The sequence below is a fragment of the Nomascus leucogenys genome, chromosome 4 (genome assembly GCF_006542625.1).
Source record: "Nomascus leucogenys isolate Asia chromosome 4, Asia_NLE_v1, whole genome shotgun sequence".
Classification (NCBI taxonomy): Eukaryota; Metazoa; Chordata; class Mammalia; order Primates; family Hylobatidae; genus Nomascus; species Nomascus leucogenys.
Genome location: NC_044384.1, coordinates 125,569,480 through 125,594,505, shown reverse-complemented (window position 1 = coordinate 125,594,505; position 25,026 = coordinate 125,569,480). Strand labels below are relative to the sequence as shown.

The 25,026-nt window shown below is 37.3% G+C and overlaps 1 protein-coding gene and 2 pseudogenes across 4 annotated transcripts in view; 2 read left to right on the top strand and 1 right to left on the bottom strand.

The window, feature by feature from the left end:
- Positions 1 to 25,026, bottom strand: part of NGLY1 (N-glycanase 1) — a 65,382-nt gene that overhangs the window by 25,838 nt on the left and 14,518 nt on the right. For all 3 annotated transcript variants that reach the window (XM_003256776.3, XM_003256775.3, XM_030812249.1), the window contains exons 3-4: positions 19,975 to 20,220; positions 6,635 to 6,800 (exon numbers count right to left, since the gene is read on the bottom strand). In XM_003256776.3, the coding sequence (XP_003256824.1) occupies positions 6,635 to 6,800; positions 19,975 to 20,220 (412 nt within the window). The remainder of the gene's footprint in view (positions 1 to 6,634; positions 6,801 to 19,974; positions 20,221 to 25,026) is intronic.
- On the top strand, positions 5,022 to 5,428 carry LOC100599184 (annotated as a pseudogene).
- Positions 9,303 to 11,227, top strand: LOC105738171 (annotated as a pseudogene). The gene has a single exon (XR_004029803.1). The product of XR_004029803.1 is annotated as a transcription initiation factor TFIID subunit 9B pseudogene (transcript).

Genomic DNA, 25,026 nt, shown 5'->3' with positions numbered 1-25,026 from the left:
CAGTCCATAGACCCAGAATATGATTTTGTCTGGAAAGGAAAAACTAGTGCACTGCACTAATGAAAGAAAGTCACCAACTTGGCCAGTGGGGGCTTCATCATCATCTCAGTGCCATTCACTCACTGGGGCAGAGACTGATGGTGGCCATATAATATCCACTTGACACTTCTTCCTCATTTATAGCATTTCAATTTTGGAGGGATGACAATGCACCAGCTAAAAAACTACAGATCCCAACTTCCCTTGCGGCTAAGCGTGGCTAAATGACTAAGCTTCATGTGACTCCAAGGAAGACTACTCTAAGAGAAAAAGCTCAAATTAGAGATAAAACCTTTATGCTTTTTCTCCGTTTCTTCTTCCTGATGTTTGGTCTGGAAATGTTAATGGCTGGAGCTGCAGCAACCATTTTGGACTACGAGGTGATGTGAAAGATGGAAAACATGTACATGCGAGACGAAAGACCGAAGGCACCTAGGTCTTTGATGATTAGCTCCAGACTGACTACCTCCATATTTTCTTACATGAGAAAATAATCTGTAAGCTACCAGTCATTTTACTCATAGCACAACCTAATCCTGATTGATATACTCATTATGCCTACCTTACCACTTATTTCACTATATGTTTAAGATTCCTTCACTTGTTACTCTTCCTCTTCCCATATCCTGTTGTGTTTCTAAAATATTGCCATCCAATAGAATTTTCAGCAATAATGGAAATAATTCCTATTCCTACTGTCCAGTAGGGTTGTCACTAGCCACTTGTGGTTATTGAGTAGCTGAAATGTGCTGAATGTGACTGAAGAACTTTTTATCTCACTTAATTTAAATGTAAATATCCACATGTGGCTAGTGTGACACTGTTTTCTAGAACCTCTGTAATCCTACCTCTCCACCCTGTCCTCTCAATTTTAGCAATCTCATTTACCTGCATGGCTTTACCTATCATCCTTAAGTGTATTTCAAGGCTTGACTTCTTATCGAATTTCCAGGCCTATGGTTCCACTTTGCAGTCCAGATAGTAGGCACCTCAACTCACTCTTCCTTTCCCTTCAAAACCTGTTTCTACTGACTCCTTTAATTTCCTAGTTGCCTAGATTCAAAGTTACCCAGTCATCTTTGACATCTTCCTTATATATACATGATGCCTTATCCTATCGACTGCAAATTCCACATATTCTATAACCCCAACAACTTTCACATCCATCTTCTCCCTTGTAATCTCAACCCTTTGTTCACCCTCTTATCGCTTACGTATATTAGATTACTATTGTGTTTTAATTTTTCTCTCCTTGTACTCTTTTGATTTTAATCATTTCACATACTAGATTAATCTTCCTTAAATACAGTCTGGTGTCACGCAAAGTTTTGATAGTCAATCCTGCTGAATTACCTATTCAAGAATACCTGAGAAATCATTTTCTGCTTTTCTGATGAATAAGGTTATGTAACATTTCTGCTATATGTTCAATTATAGTCACAATATAACACTAGTCTTTTGGCCAAGACATGTGTTTCCTTTGAATTTCTTTGGTCTTTACTATTTCAAACCTTATTAGAAATATGCTTTGTTTCATTTTACTGCTAATTTTTTTTGAAAACATTAAAAATGAACTCGGTATACACTGCTCTGTCTGAAATTCAATGTCAACCAAAATATGGTTTTGCCTACTTGATATTCCACTGCTTTATATACACCCTACCCTACACACAGTCTAACTGTATTATTCATTGTTCCCAAATAGAGGCTGTCCTTCTCTGCCTCTATGCATGTTGATCACTACACTTGGAAGAAAATCCCCAATCCCTTAGTATGTATTTTGACATATTTTATAAATCCCACTCATCCTTCCTGATCTTAAAAAAAAAAAAGCCCAATCTTTTACTGATTTTGCTGTCATTTCTTTCCTATTTTAATTAAAACTTTTTAAGTGTGAAAGAATATATACATAGATCTTAAATACACATACTCCAATGTGATGAAGTTACTGATAGTTTATCTTCTCCCTATTTTCCAAATTTTCTACAACCCCTGTACTATATAATTAGAAAGAAAAAGTGCTGGAGCAAATGTTAGCAGGGAACATCAGTAGATTTTTATGGGAAATGAACTTTAAGTCTTAGCTAATGGACTTGAAGGATTCTTGGTCCACTGATAAGACCATTCCCACTGTGAGGACAGATGGACAAATGCATCAGGATAAACACAACATTCACCTAACTAATGCTCTTTATTGTCGATTTTTGCTCCTTGAGCAATTTCCTGGTTGTTATTTGCCTAGAGAGAGAAAATATGATGGACACAAACAGGAACATTCTGTCTCTATGCTATTTCTCACTGAAGTTTATTCATTTAGCAACATAATGGTTTTTTTTATTTTTTAAGACAGAGTTTCGCTCTTTTGCCCAGGCTGGAGTGCAGTGGCACTGTCTCCACTCACTGCAACCTCCGCCTACGGTTTCAAGTGATTCTCCTGCCTCAGGCTCCCGAGTAGCTGGGATTACAGGCATCTGCAATCGCCAATTAGCCCAGCTAATTTCTGTATTTTTAGTAGAGATGGGGTTTCACCATGTTGACCAGGCTGGTCTACAACATAATGTTTTAAAAATTATACTTCATACATTACATTTGTTGGACTCTGCTTTACACTCAGTTGATCTGTATATTTGAATTCTCATCTTCTATTCAGCTGCTTCTTAAGGCAAGGCTATATTATTATACTGTCTCTCCCCTGCAGGGCCCAGCCCAATGACTCAAACACAAAACATGTTCAGTAAGTACCTGATAAACAGGCATTTCTGTAAGCCATCATATAAAGGACCACAGTACTCTGAAGCTGGACAGGGCCTGTATAATCACATATTAATAAGCATTCTTATTGTACACACAGGAAAAAAACTGTTAATACAAGAACAGAACAACTGTCTTAAGGTTAGCAGGCCTGTAGCAGAAGTAAATCTAAGGCCCAAGCCAGTCATCAAAAATTTTAAAATGGCATAGTGTAATATTTTTAAAAAGACAAAAATTACCAAAATACAATGGGTAGCAAAACATAAAAATGACATACGTGAAAATTGATCAAATGGTCAAAAAAGGAAGAGACACACATAGTTAAGCCTTCAGAGGGATTTCTGGTTTCAGCTTCCAGTTTCTACCAAGCAGAGATTAATACTCCCACCTTTAAAACAATAAAAAGCTCAACTGAAATCAGTGGCTTTTCTTGAACCCATTAGAGAACTGAGGTCACACAGTGAACTATCACCCCAAAATCCAAAAAGATAGACAAATACAGAGAATCACAGCCAAAATCTGCTTACATGGAACAGAAGTCACTAGAGCCATAAACTGGTAAGGACATTTAAATAGCGATTTTGACAAACTGCTGGAAGCTGAGTATGGACTAGCTTGGTAAGAAATTCAGTCTTGGGTGAGGTCCCCACACTTTTGTGCATTTTGTCTGCAGGAAGCCCACCAGGTTTTCACAATGAAGAACCAAGAAAAATCCTTTGTGGCTCTAGAAAAGACAGGAAGAGTAAGAATTGTGATGTATACCCAGAGTGTTCTTCACAATTAAGGCCTACTCTCCAGGGAAACAGATTTTACCAGAGTCTTCTCTGAACTGGGGGAAGGACATATATTTCCCTGACTCCAGCCCCTTGTAGCCTTCTTGTCTCACCTATGGGGGTAAAAAGGCTAGCAAACACTTGTGAAAGGCACAGGCCCAGAGATATAGGCCCACTAAAATAACTTAGATTTAATCAAAAGATTACAGAACCTTCTCCTTGATACCTTACCATCACACCAATAGGGCTCCAGTATAATAACAATGGATTACAACTAAATGAACATCAGGCAGGATAAATGCAGACTCTAGGGAGGAGTTCTTAGGGAAGCCTAAAGACAATTGGGGAGATGACAAGAACACTGGAAGAATTTGAAGCCTCTGACATCTACGGCTATAGCAAACATGAAAACAACTCTAGTTAGATTAATTCCTAGCTAGATTAGCATAAAACCTTACATGAAAGGCCTGTTTACCTCAGTTCCTATTATCCAGTACACCATGCCCTGCTTTTACATGTTACTATTTCATTTATTTTTAAAAATTATCATTCTTATTTCTACCTGAAGAAACTGAGTCATAGAGATTAAATTACTTGCTGAGTGATGCACAGGAAGCAGCAGAGCTGAATTTATACAAAGACAGTTGACTCCAAAACCTACTCTTAATCAATAAATAATGTCTCTCTACTAATAAAATTGAGTCAATGGCCTATTCATATGGATTAATTCTGAGTATGGTTTCTGTTAGATTCACATTAAAATTCACTAATTTAAATTCACTAATGATGCTATCATATAGTCTGTGGGCTAAAGTTCTACTTTACCTAAAAATATTCACATACCAATAATTAAACTGCAAATACATATTCAGGTTAAAAAAAAGTTTTTAAATAGAATGTTCAAAAGACTTGAATAAACATTTCTCCAAAGAAGATATTCAAATGACCAATAAGCACATTAAAAAAATGCTCAATATTATGAATTAGGAAAATGCAAATCAAAACTACAGTGACATACCACTTCATCCCCATTAGCATGGCTACTATTGAAAAATCAGAAAATAATAAGTGTTGGTAAAAACGGGAAATTAGAACACTTGTGCACTGTTAGCAGGAATGTAAAATGATACAGTCACTGTGGAAAACAGTATGGTGGTTCCTCAAAAAATTAAAAAATAGAATTGCAAAAAGATCCAGCAGTTTCACTTGCGGGTGTATACCAAAAATAAGTGAAACCCGGATTTCAGAACAAAGTATTTAAACAGCCATGTTCATAGCAACATTATTCACGATAGCCACAATATTGAAACAACCCAAGTATCCATGAATGAATGAATAAATAGATATGCAAAATGTGATATATACATACAACAGGATATTATTCACCTTAAAAAGGAAGGAAGCTCTCTCCTCCTCAGCACTGCCTACACAGGTGGCAGCCATCTCCTCTTCAGCATCATGGCCACCCTCAGACCCCTTGTGAAGCCCCAGATCATCAAAAAGAGAACCAAGAAGTTCATCCGGCACCAGTCTAACCGATATGTCAAAATTAAGTGTAACTGGCGGAAACCCAGAGGTATTGACAACAGGGTTCATAGAAGATTCAAGGGCCAGATCTTGATGCCTAACATTAGTTATAGGAGCAACAAAAACATAAAGCACATGCTGCCCAGTGGCTTCCAGAAGTTCCTGGTCCACAACGTCAAGGAGCTTGAAGTGCTGCTGATGTGCAACAAATCTTACTGTGCTGAGATTGCTCACAATGTTTCCTCCAAGAACTCAAAGCCATCGTGAAAAGAGCCACCCAGCTGGCCATCAGAGTCACCAACCCCAATGCCAGGCTGCACCGCGAAGAAAATGAGTAGACAGCTCATGTGCATGTTTTGTGTTTAAATAAAACTGTAAAAACTGCCAAAAAAAAAAAAAAGAAGAAAGAAATCCTGCAATATGTTACAACCTAGATGTATTAGTTTGTTCTTATGCTGCTATGACGAAATACCTGCAACTGGGTAATTTATAAAGAAGAGGTTTAACTGACTCACAGTTCTGCATGGCTGGGGAGGCCTCCCAAAACTTACAATCATGGCAGAAGGCAACTTTTCACAGGGCAGCAGGAGAGAGAATGAGTGCAAGCAGGGGAAATGCCAGATGCTTATAAAACCAACAGATCTCCTGAGACTCACTCATTATCATGAGAGCAGCATCGGGGAAACCACCCCCATGATTCAATTACCTCCAACTGGTCCCACCCTTGACACATGGGGATTATAAGGATTACAATTCAAGGTGAGATTTGGGTGGGGACACAGAGCCAAACCATATCACTGGATGAACCCTGAGATTCATTATGTTCAGTGAAATAAACCAGTCACCAAAAGACAAATACTGTATGATTCTACTCATATAAGATAGAATAGTCAAAATCACAGCGACGAAGTAGAATAGTCGCTGCCGGAAGCTGGGGAAGGATTATTATTTAATGAGTACAGTTTCGGTTTTACAAGATAAAAAAAGCTATAGATGGTGGTAATGGCTGAATAACATTATGACTATGTTTAATAACACTGAATTGTACACTTAAAAATGGGTAAGATGGTAAATTTTGTTATATGTATTTTACCTCAAATAAAAAATTGAAAAAAAAGGTGATATGTGCCCATGAGGTATATGCAATAAAATTATACTATTATTGTACTTCCTAAAAAATTCAAATTGAAATAGGTTAAATATTTATAATGTATAACACTGTAAAACAATGTATAACAGCAAAAGGCACTACAACTGTCCCTCAGTATATGCTGGGGATTGGTTCCAGAACCCCCACCTATACCAGAATCCACACATACTCATGTCTCACAGTCAGCCCTGCAGAATCCATGTAAATAAAGAGTTGACCCTCCGTATATGGGTTTTGCATCCTGTGAATCCACATTAGGTTTAAAAGAATCCACATATAAGTGGACCCATGCAGTTCAAACCCATGTTGTTCAAGGGTCAGTTGTATTTCAGTATTTTCTGTTTATTTAGCAATGATCTACATTTAGCAATAAATGATTATGTAAAGCTACTACCTTTATCCAATCTTCTAGCTCTTGATAACTTTTCTTGTGATTTCCTGTTTAGTTCTTGGACTGGAATACAAGCCAACGCTTTCTCCTGAAGAGCAGGATTTTCATAGACCAGCACATGCTGAATGTTGGACTGAAGAACTTCTAGAATGGCTGAATCAGCAGTAACCTAATAGGAAAAAAAAACTGAAATTAACTTTTCACTATATGCTACAAAAATAATATATAATAAAAAACACTGTGGTTTTATGATTTTATAGATAGAAGGGAATGTATGGATTCAGTTAAATACAATAATTATACCCATAAACTTCATAACATTAGTATTAGGAGACAGCCACATTTGTGTCAGAGCCTAAGATCTATTTTTTTCCCTTTGTAAATACTATTAAGGATATATTTAAAAAAGGATATGCAGAATTCTTGAATACAAGCGTGGATCAATACAGAGCTCTGACCTATGCATCTAATGGCCCCTTCCACTTTAAATCCCTGTAATGTACAGCAGTAGCAAAAGAGGTGTGCTTTTAAAGAATCAGGAATTTTGAGAAATTCCTGAAAGAGAAAAGGCAAATATGAAAGGGCTAAAGGAAGAAACCTCCAGAGAGGATGGTGATGAAATGTAAAAACAGTTTCCAAAATAATCCCAAGAGCAGAGAAGCCACAGGATCTACAGAATAGGAAGTGTCCTCAGAGCAAGCATTAGGGAGAGTGGCTGGACTCTGGAGGAACAGCTAATTATTTTGGCTTCTCCCTCCTTGTCACCTCATCAACAAAGAGGTCTGCCTCTGAGCAGTGAGTGTGCATGCTTAGAGTCACAAAAGGAAAGGGGAGTAACCAAGCTCAGAACTGTTGCCACTGGTACATCCCATTGTGCAGCATGTACTGCCCTTCTCCACAGCTGTTAGAAGCAAATGCAGTATTCACAGACAAGCTGGCAGGACCTCTCAAATACATATGGATCTATAACAACTGTGGGGGAGATGCATGAGAATCAGTATCAGAAGAACTAATCCTGTAGCAATGACAGCAAATACAGAAAAAACTTCAAAAACTTTTAATAGTATACTATATTCAGAGAAAGACTCAACTATAGATCTTGGATATAAAAATTTTATTTATTTATTATTATTTTTTTGAGACAGAGTCTCACTGTGTTGCCCAGGCTGGAGTGCAGTGGTGAGATCCTGGCTCGCTGCAACCTCTGCCTCCTGGGTTCAAGTGATTCTCCTGCCTCAGCCTCCCGAGTAGCTGGGAGCACAGGTGCCGCCACCATGCCCAGCTAGTTTTTGTATTTTTAGTACAGACGGGGTTTCACCATACTGGCCAGGCTGGTCTCGAACTCCTGACCTTGTGATCCGCCCGCCTCAGTCTCCCAAAGTGCTGGGATTATGGGCGTGAGCCACTGCGCCTGGTTAGATATAAAAATTTAAACATTAAAATAAAGAAGAAGCCAGGCACTTTGGGAGGCCAAGGTGGAAGGATTACTTGAGTCGGGAGTTCTAGGCCAACCTGGGTAAATACAGCAAGATCCTATCTTTAAAAAAAAAAAAAAAATTAAGTAGTCACGCATAGTGCTGTGTGCCTGTAGTCCCAGCTACTCAGGAGGCTAAGGTGGGAAGATCGCTTGAGCCCAGGTCAAGACTGCAGTGAGCTGTGATTGCCCTACTGCACTCCAGCCTGGGCAATGTAGTCTCAAAAATAAAGTAATAAGTAATACGAAATAAATCATATAAAATAAAGAAGAAAGCATCCCTCTTTCTTCTTATTCATGTAGAATAAACACGGCTAAAGAGTGATCAGTCAATTAGTAACCAAAGGCATTTTCTGAGAATAAGGATAAAAAGAACAAATAGACATTGAGGATAAATCCAAAACTTCTCGCATCCAGTTAAGGGAAATTTCAGAAAGACAGTAAAAACAATGGAAGAAGGCAACTGCTCAAAAAAATAAGAGAAATAAATTTCTCATAGCTGAAGAGCTAGTGTGTATGGGAAACAAAACAAAAACAAATACTAGGCATATAATGGTGACATTTTATGATAGCAAGGCTAAAAACAAAATCCTAAGAGTCTTCAAGTAAGAAGAAACATTACACGCAAAGAAAAAATTATTTGATATCAAATATTTCATTGGAAACAATAAAGCAATTTTTTTTTTGAAAATCTGAGGGAAAATGATTAGGAACACAGAATTCATTCCCAGTCAAACTAATCACATACAGGGGCAAAATAAATACATTTTCTGATATGTAACAATACAGAAAGAATATCACTCTCAAACCCTATCTAAAAGAATTATTAGGAAAGTTATTATAGCCAAAAAAAATATATAGCCTACATAAATTTTTAAAAATAAATACATACTTGGGAGTAGGATCTAAATAAAAGCACCAGTACAAGTTTCGATTGATATAGATAATCACAATTGGAAAGCAAAATCTCAATTTTTTCATAAAAAAGGTAGCGAGGAAGGGAGCAGAACAGAGGTTCTTGTCTTATGGTAAGATGTTGGCAGAAAAATATAAAATTAAAAACTTGCATTACAGATTTCAGGTCAACAACTAAAAGACTAAAAAGATTATATTTAACTTCCTAACTCTTAAAGGAATAAACCTATTATAGAAAAAAACTTGATCTAAACAAAACAGGGTGAAAAGAAAAAAAAGCAAGAACATAGACAACACAAAATAAGACATCAGAAATAAGTTTAAACATATTAGCAATTAGAATAAATGTGAATGGGTTAAATGTGCATATTGCAAAGTAGAGACAGGTCGATAACAACAAAAAACCAATACCAAATACTTACATGTCAGGCACTGTATTAAGCACTGGAATGGGTGCACAAGACAGACATGATCAATTTAAGGTCTATGGGGAAAAGGTATTAAACAAATAATAACAGAACCACCACAGTAACTCAAAAATATTTGTCTGTGTGTGAATGTGTTAGATACTGGAAAAATAATGGAGACCAAAATAGATATGGGTATTACCCTCAAAAAGCAAGTAGTCTATGGATACAACAACAAGCAAGTACTGATAAACAATGTTCATTTACTCAAATATTTATTTATCCTTTATTTGCTAGGTGCTGGGGATATAATGGTTAAAAATTAATCATAGGGATAAATATTGTTAAGCCAATATATAGCATAAAATGAGACTTTACAACAAGGTCCTTGAACCTGAACTTCTTTGTGGCAGAATAGGAAGGATGAGAAGAAGCTAACAAAAAGGGAAGGAAAAGACCATTCCTGTCAGAAGGAACAGCACAAAGGTAGCTGGGGATTGCTTAGCATATTTTGAAGGATCAGAGAGATCAGTATTTAGTACCCAGGGAACTAAGGGGAAAGTGGTGGAGAGATAAAGATCTTTCTGGTCACTTTTCATTGCAATGATAAGCCATTAAAGGGACTTAAGCAAGAAGAGTAAAACGATCTGATCTGTTTTCAGAATATCACTTTAGCCACGATGTAGAGAAAGCAGGTATCAGAAGACCCCATGGGGGACTACTGCAGAACTCCAAGAGAGCTGGTGGCTTAAATTAGGACAGTTTTACAACTGGTAGGAAAAAAAAAGCGAATGGATATGAAAAGAACTTAGGAAATAAAATCAGTAAGTTTTGGTGACTGTACTATGAAGTCAAGAGTATTTGGAAAAGGAAAAAAACACATTAGAGATGATTCATTTCACAGGTGTTTTTTTTTTTTTTTTAATATGAGCAACTGAGTCAGCACTTGAACCACTTGCAGCAGGAGAAAAACCATGAAATGACCAACTAAGTTAAAGACTACCAATAGGCTCTCTCTCTGGATAACGAGTGGCTGGATAACATGGAATCGGGCAAGATGGCACTTCTCAAGAACGCTCCTAGGGATGCCTTGATGATGGCACAGATCTTGAAAGATATGGGAATCAAAGACTACAAACCAAAGGTTATAAATCAAATTTTGGAATTTGCTTTCCGAAATGTGACTACAATTCTGGATGATGCAAAAATTTATTCAAGCCATGCTAAGAAACCTAATGTTGATGCAGATGATGTGAGACTGGCAATCCAGTATCGTGCTGACCAATCTTTTACCTCTCTTCCCCCAAGACGTTTCTTACTGGATATTCCAAGGCAGAAAAATCAAACCCCTTTGCCACTGATTAAGCCATATGCAAGACCTAGACTCCCACCTGATAGATACTGCTTAACGGCTCCAAACTATAGGCTGAAGTCCTTAATTAAAAAGGGGCCTAACCAAGGGAGACTAGTTCCACGATTAACTGTTGGTGCTGTTAGTAGCAAACCTACCACTCCTACTATAGCGACCCCACAAACAGTGTCTGTCCCAAATAAAGTTTCAACTCCAATGTCAGTGACAAGCCAAAGATTTAACAGTACAGATTCCACCTTCTCAGTCCACACCTGTCAAACCAGTTCCTGCAACAACTGCAGTTCAAAATGTTCCAACTAATCCCTCAATGATTGGGCCCAAAAACATACTTATTACCACCAACATGGTTTCGTCATAGAACACAGCCAATGAAGCAAACCCACTGAAGAGAAAAACATGAAGATGATGAAGACAATGATACTATGTAAGGAATTATAGTCTAGTCTAGATGCATTTCAAAAGGAAAGCTGGTTTTGAGCCCAATATACTTAACTAGAATATTCTAGATCTTCTCGTTTTACCTTAAAAGACTGCAGTATTTTTCATATTAGTTAAAACTGTTAGATCTCTTTAGTAAACATACAAATTACGTTTTTCATTAGGCTTCAATTACAAACAGTTAAGTACTTGTTTCTTAATAGTTTCATTAATGTTGAGTTCTTATATGGCAATTCTGTTTTTGAGACACTTTTCTGCCTTCTATCACTGACAGCAGTACCTAAGTTTCAGGTTCTGCAGCCTGGTCAGCAGATTTATCTTTTACAGCATAATTTCCAATCTACATTTAAATACTTTATTTTATAAGGTAATATAGCCACTTTTATTGTCACTAGCTTTTTTATTTTTACCAAATCTCTCAATTTAGGAAACATTTTTGGAAAGGGTGGATTTAGAGGACAGATTCTAAATCCATTTTGAATATATTTGTTTCTTGGCCTTCCTTAATTCCCCAACTGAACTGCCTTTTTTTTTTTTTTTTTTTTTGAGACAGAGTCTCGCTCTGTCGCCCAGGCTGGAGTGCAGTGGCGCAATCTCGGCTGACTGCAAGCTCCGCCTCCCGGGTTCATGCCATTCTCCTGCCTCAGCCTCTCCGAGTAGCTGGGACTACAGGTGCCCGCCACCACGCCTGGCTAATTTTTTGTATTTTTTAGTAGAGACGGGGTTTCACTGTGGTCTCAATCTCCTGACCTCATGATCCGCCCGCCTCGGCCTCCCAAACTGCTGGGATTACAAGCGTGAGCCACCGCGCCCGGCCTGAACTGCCTTTCTAAATCCCATTCATTTTCTGCACCTACCCCATAGGCTTGTTTCTCTCCATTGTTCTTCAATGTAAATGGCCATACTTGGAATTTAAAAAATATCATTCCTGGTAATACAGCTCAGTGTCATTTTCACATTTTTGAAACATTCTCTACATGCCTAATGTTTTGTGATTCACTTTAACCTGATGGTTTGCATTTGCTGTTTTTCACTCTGTGCCAGAACAGTTGGGTTTTACTCCTTAGTTTTTATGCCTGTTGAGCTTTCTGTGCTTTTGACAGGTAGTTTTGGGTCAGTTACAGTTTTAGTCTTGTATTCCAAGTTGATAACTCTACCATATTTCACATTTCTAAATTTAACAGAGATGCCATAGGTTAAAATTTGTTTTGATAAGTAATTACACCGGACCTAGGCAAAACCACTGAAGAACAAGTGTTTTCTTCCTTTTTACCACATACATATATGTTTTGATCACTGCTGCTTAAGTCCTCCAATTGGTATAATTCAGACCACATTTTTAGCTAGTTGCTGAGGATATCACATATAAGATGGGATCAAACCTGAAAGTAAGACACTAATGGTTCTCCATCCTCTAAAAGGCCAACAAAGAAAACAAACTAGTGTGATGTGATGTGACTTACATTTATGTGCACTCTGCATTGGTTTCCCAACAACACTGTAATACTACTGAACACTTTCCTTGTTTTCCTCTTACACACATCTTAAAGTCATATTTGGAAAGATGGCAAAACTTTTGAGAATATAAACAGACCTGTTTTGTTTTTCTTAAGTTCCACATCTATTTGCAGAATTTTGTAAAATAAATGTTCATATCATAATTTAGAATTTATAGCCAAGGATCCTCAAAACAGAAGTTTCATCTTAGGATAGTGTTTCATATATCTAAGAAAAAGTCCAGTAACAGAGAAGAAATGTCTCAAATGTCTCATCAGTTTTAGAGTTTTTTGACATTAGGGAAAGATAATAGAAAAACAGGTAAAATGTATAAAAATAGACCTGATCAACATCATAGGAGATAAATATTTGTTATATAGCATAGGATATCATTACTTGAATGTTCTGAGGGAGGCAGCAAGTCAAAAGGCCTAGGTTCTAGTCCTAGCTCCATCATTCACCAACTATGTGACCTTACTTCACCTCTTAGCCTTGCTCTCAATAGTAGTAGGAAAGTAACACCTACCCTGCCTACCTCACAGGGCTCTTGTAAGGGTTCGATTGGTATACATGAAAGTTCTTTCAAAACTATATAATACTATATGACTACAAGGAAATATTAATATATTTGTTCCAAGGTTATTAATAAAAATTTGAGATTAAAAGAAAAAAGACTACCAAATGGTAAAAACCAACTGAAAAAAGTCAATTAAATTTGGCAACATGGAAATCACTGATCATAGTAAGAATACAGTCTAACAATAGCATTAATAAGGAAAACAATTTGCAAGAGACTGAGTCATACAACTGATGTGCAACAGTGGGCTGGCTAAGCTGTACCAAAGGAGCTGTGCGAGATGGTCCACGAGGATGTGGATAGAAAGTATGAGAATTTCTATTTATATTTTGTCCGACAAGTAAAACAATTAAGTTATAATAATATTTACTATCTGAATTAACAGTGCCTCCCTCACAAACTGGAGAAGCTACCCTGAGGTAAGAGAAAAAAATGTCATAAAGTCAAAGGGTTAACAGTGGCACCCGCACTCCTACTTCTGCAGCTGTCATGTGACAAAGTTGTGCAGTTCAAATGTGCTGGGTTAAGTGGAATTACAGATGATATCGTTTTAACTAAATTAACCCTCAATCTAGCTTAAAAAGATTACAAAGAACTCTAGGCCCTGAGGCTAATACTAATAATAAAAGCACACATTAACAAAGAGAAAATGGCTGGGCAAACACATCATCTGCTTTTTTAGCATAAGCACTTCAACAGCTACATTTTAGTGCAAAAAAGAAAATCACTAACAGTCTAATGAAACCTAACAAAGCCCCTTAAATTCAAAATTATCAAGACTATTTTAAATATGGATTTGTATACATTCATTAGATAATATAGTATTAATAAATTTTTTGGTGGGGTATGGTGGCTTATGGCTATAACCCTAGCACTTTGGGCAGCTGAGGCAGGCGGATTGCTTGAGACCAGGAGTTCCAGACCACCGTGAGCAACATGGCAAGACCCTCATCTCTACAAAAAAATAAAGAAAAATTAGCTGGGCTTGGGGCACACACCTGTAGTCCCAGCTACTGGGAAAGCTGAAGTGTGAGGATCATTTGAGACTAGGAGGTCAAAGCTGCAGTGAGCTGTGATCACGCCACTGCGTTCCAGCCTGAGCGAAAAAGCGAGACCCTGTCTCAAAATAAATAAATAAATTTTTTTGAATTAAACATATTATTTAGTATTTAGATCCTCTTTACATTGTTTTATAATGTGTACAGTATATTGTCGTAGTAGTACATGTACATAACATATAACAAATGAACAAAAAAATATATTGACAATATGTGTTCAAAAATATTTTTACTGATAGAGCGTGTAATTAAAGTATGGAGACCCACTAGAAAAGTATGTAAGAAATAAAGATGCAACAATGAGTACTGGGAAGAGGAAGTGAGAAAGACAGGGCATGGAGGACTAGGGATATTTGTATGTCACCTTGTTTCTAAGATAGGAGAGCTTAAATGTAAAGCTCTTAAACATTAACCTGCTTGTTAAAAACGTAGATTCCAAACTTCACCCCTTTTCCATTTTGATTCAGCCAGCCTGGAATTATGTTCAGAAATTTGCATGTGATGCCAGTGGAACAACCTTAAATGAAAACTGGCCTAAAACAAGGTTTAAATGCCACTAGGAAGATTCCCCAAAAAAGAAAGGTCCAAGATGGGGCACCAAGATTCCATGGTGAACAGAGGAGAAGGGATACAGGGAGAGAGGAGCAACTGGCCTTTATTAAGAGCAGACATGTTGCCTCCACTACAGAAGAGATGTGTGTAACAGCTGACAAAAGAAATGTAGAGTTGGTGGTGACAAGTCCGGGGAATTCGCCATGGAAACAAATATGCTCCTTTACTAGGATTAGTATAGAAACAGAAAAAAAAAAAAAAAAAAGAAATGTCTCCATTTTTATTTGAAAGAATTCATATTAAAATGAAGCACTTACAGTGTCTCATTTTATTTTTCTTAAATGCAGACTTTCATTTACCAAGAAGGTAAGAATTCATCCAGAGTATTTTTATTTTCAATTTAATTCTTTTCAATCTGGAAATTACCTCATTCATTGTAGTTTTAATGGCACTAAAAATATTTTAAACAATAAAGCTTATTTTCTTGCCTTATTTCTTTACATATTCATTGGCACAACTCTGAAAAAACTAAGTCATAAAAATAGAAGGTTGCTGATTACATGGTGATTACAGCAGCTGGGTAACCATGTACTAATGCTACATAAGGCAGCAGTTAATTGAGAGACTAAAGTTACTTAGAGTACAAATGGAAGTTTAAAATGTGAAATCTTTTGGTTTTAGATCAAAGAGATTTTTCCTTCACTAGTCATACTTCCAATTATTTTGATTTCTGATATGAGACATATTTAAGACTTCATAAGAAAAAAAGTACAATGTGTATAATTTTGTCAAATCATGGGAATTAATCAGTGGAAGTTAGATTAGCAAATTCACTTCTTTAGTTAAAAAACAAAAAAAAAACAAAACACACACACACAACAAATCAAGGCTTGAGCCTACTTGCCCTCTCTTTAATTTTATGCAACCCTTTATTTTGAGGCTTTAAAATTTAGAACCTGTTTCTAGACAAAAAAGTTTTGTTATTTTAAATATGTTTTAATCAACTTGTGACTTCAATAAACTTATTTATTTTTTTAATTTTTTTTAAATTTTATTATTATTATACTTTAAGTTTTAGGGTACATGTGCACAATGTGCAGGTTTGTTACATATGTATACATATGTAACTTATTCATTTAAAGAAAAACTTTTCTATTTACAAAGGTAATACATGTTGCTTCAAAAATATTTCAGAAAATACTGAATAGTATAAATAATATGAAAGCACCCATAATTTCATCACTCAGAGTACATTATGGTTAAGATGTCTGTGTATGGCCTACCAAACCTTTAAAAAAATGAACATATATATATGTATGTGTGTGTGTATGTTTCTAATAAGAAAAATCAAAATATTACACATATACAGACAACATATGTTGTTTAATTTTGGAATTCTCAGTTTACCTTTTTTCCATATAATAATGTTATTCATGTCAAAACAGACCACATCTTCATTTTTAACAGACGCTAAGTATGCTGATATAAGGATACAATGTAATCCCCTATCAAAGGGCATGTAGGTATTAGTTAACTTTTAAGAGTGGTAGGTTCATGAAAAATAAAGTAGATGTTTAAATTTTATGCTCAAATAGGTTTCTTCTCTTACAAAGCTAGCACATAGGCCGGGCGCAGTGGCTCACGCCTGTAACCCAGCACTCTGGGAGGCCAAGGTGGGTGGATCACCTGAGGTCGGGAGTTCGAGACCAGCCTGAACAACATGGTGAAACCCTGTCTTTACTAAAAATACAAAAATTAGCCAAACATGGTGGCACATGCCTGTAATCCCAGCTACTAGGGAGGCTGAGGCAGGAGAATCACTTGAACCCAGGAGGCAGAGGTTGCGGTGAGCTGAGATTACGCCATTGCACTCCAGCCTGGGCAACAAGAGTGAAACTCCATCTCAAAAAAGAAGCTCGCGCACAGATCTAGACTAAGACTAAGAGGTTGCCTTATTGTTGGTTTATGAGATAAAATTAGTTTTAAAATTAACTAGCTTGTTTTATTATTTATCATTATCTGATAATATATGACTTTTATAATTTTAATGAAATAATCACAAATTATAATTGGTTTAAACACATACCCATATATAAATTGGTAGTAATTTCTATAGTGATAAAGAGTTGATGAAAAGTTCCTAACAATTTCATATACATACTCAAAGTAGTCATGTGCTAAATAAAAGCATAAATTTAGATTAGCTGAGTAAAAAGTACTGAATGTATATTTTAAGCATATTAAACTTCAGAATCACATTTTCAACCTAGATAAAGTTGCAAAGCTGGAAACATAATGCTTCTAACATTCTGAGGTACCATGTCGTTGAAAAACTGTCCTTGCTGTTTTGAATCTGCTTTTGGAAGGCAATGGGTATAAAAATAAAGGATTATCAGAAAGTTCCTCCCATTAGGAACACTAAACACTTAGCATGTACAACCAGCAAGTTTGAAAATCAATTAAGTCATTAGGGAAATGCAAATTAAAACCAAAATGAAATACTACTTAACAACCACTAAAATGGGTATACTAAAAAAGGCAGTAACAATGGTTGGTGAGGATACTAAGAAATGGGAAGCCTCACATATTTCTGATGATAAAGTAAAATGGTATAATTTTGGAAAACAGCTTGGTAATTTCTTAAAAACATAAATATAAACTTACCATACAACCCAGTGGTTCCACTCCTAGGAATCTACTCAAGAGAAATAAAAACATATGTCTACACAAAAATTTGTATGGGAATGTTCACAGCAGTATTATTCATAATAGGCAAACATGGGAAACAACCCAAATGTCCATCAACTGATGAATGGAAACAATATGTGGCATATCCTTAAAATGAAATATTATTCAACAATAAAAAGGAACAAAATACTGATATATCCTACAATACGAAGAACTTCAAAAATGTCACACAAAGAGCCAGAAACAAAAGATTACATACTATATAATTCTATTAACATAAAATGTCCAGAAAAAGTAGCAAGATTAACTTTCTAACAATCACCACCACTATCATCATTTATTGAATATCAATATATTCCAATATTTTGTCTCTTAAAAGCTTACTGGCAAACGTCAACATCAGTGACTATCATCTTGACTCATACATCAACATTTTACTTGATACAGTTTAAACCAAAAAAAAAAAAAAAAAGTTATAAGTTCACTAGGACTTATCTAGTTTATACACAGGTTAAATGCTTTAAAAAATATCTCTCTGGCTCCCTGACTTTAGTACATTTTAATTCTCAGTATCTCCATTCAAAATGGGCAATGTAGAAGAAAACTGTCAAATTCTGTAGTATAGCAACCAATGATTAAAGCATAATTAACAAAATACTTTAAACAAATATATATATTCCAGTGATCCACAAATAATCAAGAGTTGTCTATGAAAAACAAGATTCATTCTAATTTCTCTCAACTTCTTTAATACAGAAATGTTTTGTCTGAAGGACTAGAGTAGTAAGAATTGATATATACTAGCCTACTAATAGCATATATCTTTGAGAAAGTTTATTTTCTTCTACACTAGAATGTGTTTTGACAATAGAATGACATCGCGTTTTTAGTGTAGTGTTTAGAGGCTTTCTGGTGACTGACAGGATGTTAAATACCTGGAACTATATCTGAATTGTAAGGTTAAGAACTAAAAGTGAGTGTGGTGGTTCACACCTGTAATCCAGCACTTTGGGAGGCCAAGGCAGGTGGATCACTTGAGGTCAGGAGTTTGAGACCAGCCTGGCACACACGGAGAAACCCTGTCCCTACAAAAATACAAAAAATTAGCCAGGTGTGGTGGCGGGTGCCTGTAATCCCAGCTACTCGGGAGGCACAGGCTATAGAATCTCTTGAACCCGGGAGGCAGCGGTTGCAGTGAGCCAAGATCACGCCATTGCATTCTAGACTGGGCAACAAGAATGAAACTCTGTCTCATAAAGAAGAAAAAACAAAAAATTAGCCAGGAGTGATGGTGCGTGCCTTTATTTCCAGCAACTCAGGAGGCTGAGGCACGAGAATCACTTGAACCTGGGAGGCAGAGGTTGCAGTGAGCCAAGATTTTGCCACTGCACTACAGCCTGGACAGAATGAGACTCTGTCTCAAAAAAAGAAAAAAAAAAAAAAAAAAAAAAAGAAAAGGAGTTTAAACAAGATTCAGAAAATGTGAATAGCTTTCCTGAGTCAGGACACTAACAAAATACTACTTAGTCCAGGAAAGAGATATTTTGTAAAATAAAATGTTTGCAAGCTTTTTTGCATTAACTATGTGCATTTTAAACTGTAATACTGCAATTAAAAAGATAAAGTACGAAATCTTAAAAGATATATTCTAACACTGTAATTGGAAAACTCCTAAGAAAAGGTGTTAAAAGCCAAGAAAGATGTTAAGTGAGCTTCTGTAACTGTACCAACCTTAACTGCAAAACTGATGAAGACCTAAGGTATTCAAAATGGAATGCACATGATCTCAGGGAGGGGCATAAAAATCCGTTGAGGTCCTTGTTAGACTTACAGAAATATCACAAGAATTTTTCTGACAGTAAAAACTTAGGAGAAGAATACGTAAGGACCTTGGTCAAAAGAGATTTTTGTAAACAGGATAATTTCCTACCAAATGGAATCATTTCAGTTTATCAAGAATGCCTGTAAGTTTGACTTTAGATCTTCACAAGTATATATGGTGTATACCAATAACAAAATTTCACTAATTTGCTAGCATCCACTATCATTAAATTAATGCATTCTTAATTACCTTAAACCTAAAGAAGCTTTTTTATTGAATTAAGGTATTGATAATGGTTGTGCTGTTGGAAATAACCCCCACAGTGAATGACAGCAGGTACAATTTAGATCAGAAGTATTAATGCAGCAGAGGAAATTTGACAATTTTTTAAAGAGTTGAAGAAATTTGGATGTTTTAGAGTTATAAGAACCAAGAATAAAATATGGGGCATAAATTCAGGAATAAATCATAACACATTCCAAAGCTTTTGCTGTTTCAACACGTTGAAAGAAACAGTTAAAGAAGGTTTAATTCTAATATTACCGTTGAAGCAGATGGTGGATCTGATGACTGCCCTTGACGGTTCCTTGTGTGCTGGTTTAACCCACTGGGATTTGAAGATGGTGTTGTAGGAAGCTGGGTACTGGCTGCAGGTTGCTGAGATGACTCTATTTTGTGGCTCTTATTTGAGCCATCCAATCTGCTACTTCTCTCTATGGCAATCAGGTCACGAATTTTTTGCAGCTGCTCCACTGAAGCTTTTTTAGGAAAGATGAGATGTGTTTCTCCCTGGAATTTATAAAATTAGAAAAAATGTGAATCTTTGCTTTATGTAGTCATTCTTTTGTGCGTGCACACACACACACACACACACACACACACACACAGAAACATATAATGAAACCAATAGTATAGAATGCATGCTTCTAAAATCATACTGTATTCTTACCATTATGGTTCTTTTTAAATACAGCCTAAGGTAAATAATGCCTAAACATAAACCAGAAAATTAAAAAAAAATTTATCTCCTTTTTGGCATTTAATCCTTAGCCTATTTAATGTGGTTCAAAGGACTTTCAGGAAAAAATATTTGATCTTCTAGAAACAGTAAGTCAGAAGGCCTCATAACGGTTGCAAAAATGCATATTCCTATCCTCTCTGCAATAGTATATGATACTGCTATTCTCTATGAAATTCCCTGTGAAATAATAATGACAGCAGAGATACAGCCATAGAAAAGAATTCAGGGTCACATAAAACCAACAAGAAGTTATCTAACAACCTTTGAATCTTGTTAATCTGAGTCTTTAAAGAATAGCTACATGATTAGAAGTCTGTGTATGGGGTCCACCAATTTTTCCAAGATAACAAAAAGTACACCCTGATAGTCAATCCAAAACTATGGATGGTTAACAGTAACAGGAAGGTAATCCAAACAAAACAAAAGAAATAAAAATCATGTATTTGAGTAGTGATTCATTTAAAGAATACCTATAAATATGCTAAGAATCCTTTAAAATAAAATGCTACAACAAATTCTATAATGTAAAACAATAAATTACAAAACAAGAAAAAAGGTGAAATGAAACGACAACGTATTTGATCAAATTTCCATGTATTGAAAAGAAACAATGTTAAAAACAGTAATTTCTCCAACTGCAAACGAGATAAAAAGTTGTAGCTGGGCATAGTGGTGCATGCCTGTAATCCCAGCACTTTGAGGGGCCCACATGGGCAGATTACCTGAGGTCAGGGGTTCGAGACCAGCCTGGTCAACATGGCAAAACCCTGTCTCTAACAAAAATACAAAAATGAGCCCGGCGTGGTGGCAGGTGCCTGTAATCCCAGCTACTTGGGAGGCTGAGGCAGGAGAATTGCTTGAACCCGGGAGGCAGAGGTTGCAATGAGCCGAGATAGCGCCACTGCACTCCAGCCTAGGCAACAGAGCAGGACTCAGTCTCAAAAAATAAAAAAAATAAAAAAATAAAAAAGTTGCAACAGCATGCAGTACACAGACCTGCAGATCATGAGCATTTAAATTAAACTCTAAAATCGACAATATTACTGTATTTCCCTGGTGATGGCAGACCTACAGGAATCAACTGAACAAGACATTACGCAATGACATGAAAGTCAATTCCATCTGAATCCTTTTTAAGAAGCTGGATTAGACCAGCAAGCTCCATGTACGATTCATAATTGCTATAAAAAAGACAACTACAATGTATTGTCTTTGTGTGTTCTAAGTACTGTGCTAGCCATTTTTTTCTTTGAGGCAGGGTCTCCCTCTGTCACCCAGGCTGGAGTGCAGTGGAGTGATCAAAGCTATATCCTCAAACTCTTGGGCTCAAGCGATCTTCCATCCTCAGCCTCCCGGTAGCTAGGACTACAGGTGCATGCCACCACACCTGGATGATTTTTTTTTTATTTTTTGGAGAGACAGGGGTCTCAATCTTTTGCCCAGGCTGGTCTCAAACTCCTAACCTCAAATGATCCTCCCACCTTAGCCTCCCGAAGCAAAATGCTAGGCATTTTAAATACATTATCTCAAGTAATACAACTACCCTGAAAAGTAGGTATTAGATTAATACTCACTGTTTTTTTTTTTTTTTTGGAGACGGAGTTTTGCTCTTGTTGCCCAGTCTGGAGTGCAGTGGTGTGATCTCAGCTCACTGCAACCTCTGCCTCCTGGGTTCAAGCAATTCTCCTACCTCAGCCTCCCGAGTAGCTGGGATTACAGGCATGTGCCACCACGCCTGGCTAATTTTTGTATTTTTTAGTAGAGACAGGGTTTCACTACGTTGGTCAGGCTGGTCTCAAACTCCTGACCTCAGGTAATCCACCCACCACAGCCTCCCAAAGTGCTGGGATTATAGGCATGAGCCACCACGCCCGGCCAATACTCACTTATTATATGAAAATACAAAGGCTCAGGGAAGTTAAACAACCTGCTTGAAGCCACAGAACAACTGGCAGAGCAGGGATTCAGACTCCACGACCTTAATCGTTATGCTATAAATGACTCCATCTTCAACTGAACAGAGACCGAAACCCATGAGCTTGCACAAATAGTTGAAGGGAATGAGCAAAGAACATTGGTACAACTGTAATGATTAGATGACTGGCACAAATTGTAACACAACGACTTTTTCAACATTAGAAAGAATCTTCTCATATCTAGGAGGAGGCCTAGGAAGAGAAACCAGACATCTGGTTTAAAACCAAATATGAAGGCATCTGATCTCATACTATTACTGGAACAGCACTGAGAAAGGCAAACAACTCCATGTACAGAGAAGGAAAAAGAGCATGACAGGTTATTTAGATGTAGGTCTCAGTCCACAACTCAGAGAGGGCCCCAGTAAGACAGATATGCTGCTCATGCCATGCTCCCTTCCCTTCAGTCTCTTTACAACCAGTTCTAAAAGAAGATACAATTATGGCCAAAGTGTCTATACCAAAAAATTTAACCAACAGCACTGTTATTATCATAAATGGACAAAATTATAAGCTTAATGCACTAGATGTAATAATATTTTAAGAAATCAAAAAGAGGCCAAGTGCGGTGGCTCACGCCTGTAATCCCAGCACTTTGGGAGACCAAGGCGGGCAAATCACGAGGTCAGGAGTTTGAGATGAGCCTGACCACCACGGTGAAACCCCGTCTCTGCTAAAAATACAAAAATTGGCTGGGCGCAGTGGTAGGCGCCTATAATCCCAACTACTCGGGAGGCTGAGGCAGGAGAATCACTTGAACCCAGGAGGCAGAGGTTGCAGTGAGCCAAGATCATGCTACTGCACTCCGGCCTGGGCGACAGAACTAGACTCTGTCTCAAAAAAAAAAAAAAAGAAATCAAAAAGAATTCTAGTATTTAACAAATTTGTTTCTCAAGGCATTTTTGTTGAGACAATTCTTATTACAGGATATGTAGCAAACCTGACCCTGACCACTAAATGCTGAAAATATCGTCCAGTCAATAAAACAACCCAACTGCCCTAGCAAATTTCCCATGCTCATCTTTAACAGGCCGAAGAAAGAGGTGCAGGTGGACGGGGCAGGTATGGCTCCTGCTGGAAAACTACTCCACTGAGATAAACTGTAGGGTCACATATCCATTTGGATCCTAATCGTTTTCATTTCAACGTCACTCTCAGAAACTGTCATAAAAAAGAATGCAGCCTCAGAGACAAGTGGGCCTAAAAATATCCAGAATTTTAATATACAGCTGAAAATTTTGGGATAGGTCTTAGGTTCATACTCCATTTTCAAAAGCCCACCATGCTGGGAAAATTAGATATCCATAGGCAGGGGAATGAAACCAGACCCCATCTGTATCTTACCACATACAAAAATCAAATCAAGATGGATTAGAGGCTGCGTGCGGTGGCTCACGCCTGTAATCCCAGCACTTTGAGGGGCTGAGGCAGGTGGATTGCTTGAGGTAGGGAGTTCGAGACCAGCCTGGCCAACATGGCGAAACCCCGTCTCTACTAAAAATATAAAAATTAGCCAGATGTGGTGGCAGGCGCCTATAATCCCAGCTACTCGGGAGGCTGAGGCAAGAGAATCACTTGAACCTCACTGGTTGCAGTGAGCCAGGATCGCACCACTACACTCCAGCCTGGGCGACAGAGCAAGACTCCATCTCAAAAAAAAAAAAAAAAAAGATGGGCCAGGTGCGGTGGCTCAAGCCTGTAATCCCAGAACTTTGGGAGGCCGAGGTGGGTGGATCACCTGAGGTCAGGAGTACAATACCAGCCTGGCCAACATGGTGAAACCCTGTCTCTACTAAAAATACAAAAAAAATTAGCTGGGCATGGTGGCAGACACCTGTAATCTCAGTTATTTGGGAGACTGACGCAGGAGAATCACTTGAACCCGGCAGAGGCTGCAGCGAGCAGTGACTGTGCCACTGCACTCCAGCCTGGGCAACAACAGGCGAAACTCCATCCAAAAAAAAAAAAAAAAAAAAAGATGGATTACAGACTACAGACTTAAGTGTAAGACCTTAAAGTATAACCTTAAACTATAAGACTACTAGAAGAAAATATTGGGAAAACACTTCAGGAAATTGGTCTGGGCAAAGATTTCATGAGTAAGACTTTTTTTTTTTTTTTTTGAAGCAGAGTCTCGCTCTGTCGCCCAGGCTGGAGCACAGTGGTGTGATCTTGGCTCACTGCAACCTCCATTCTGCCTCAGCCTCCCAAGTAGCTGGGACTACAGGCGCCCGCCACCACCCCGGCTAATTTTTTGTATTTTTAGTAGAGATGGGGTTTCACCGTGTTAGACATGGTCTTGATCTCTTGACCTTGTGATCCGCCACCTTGGCCTCCCAAAGTGCTGGGATTACAGGCGTGAGCCACGGCACCCGGCCTCATGAGTAAGACTTTAAGAACACAGGCAACTAAAGCAAAAATTGACAAAAGGTATCACATCAAATTAAAAAGCTTATGCACAGCAAAGGAAAGAACAAACAATGTGAAGAGACAAACTAGAAAGTGAAAGAAAATATGTGCAAACTATTCAAATGACAAGGGATTAAGAACCAGACTATAAAAGGAACTGAAACAACTTAATAGCAAAAAACAAATCTC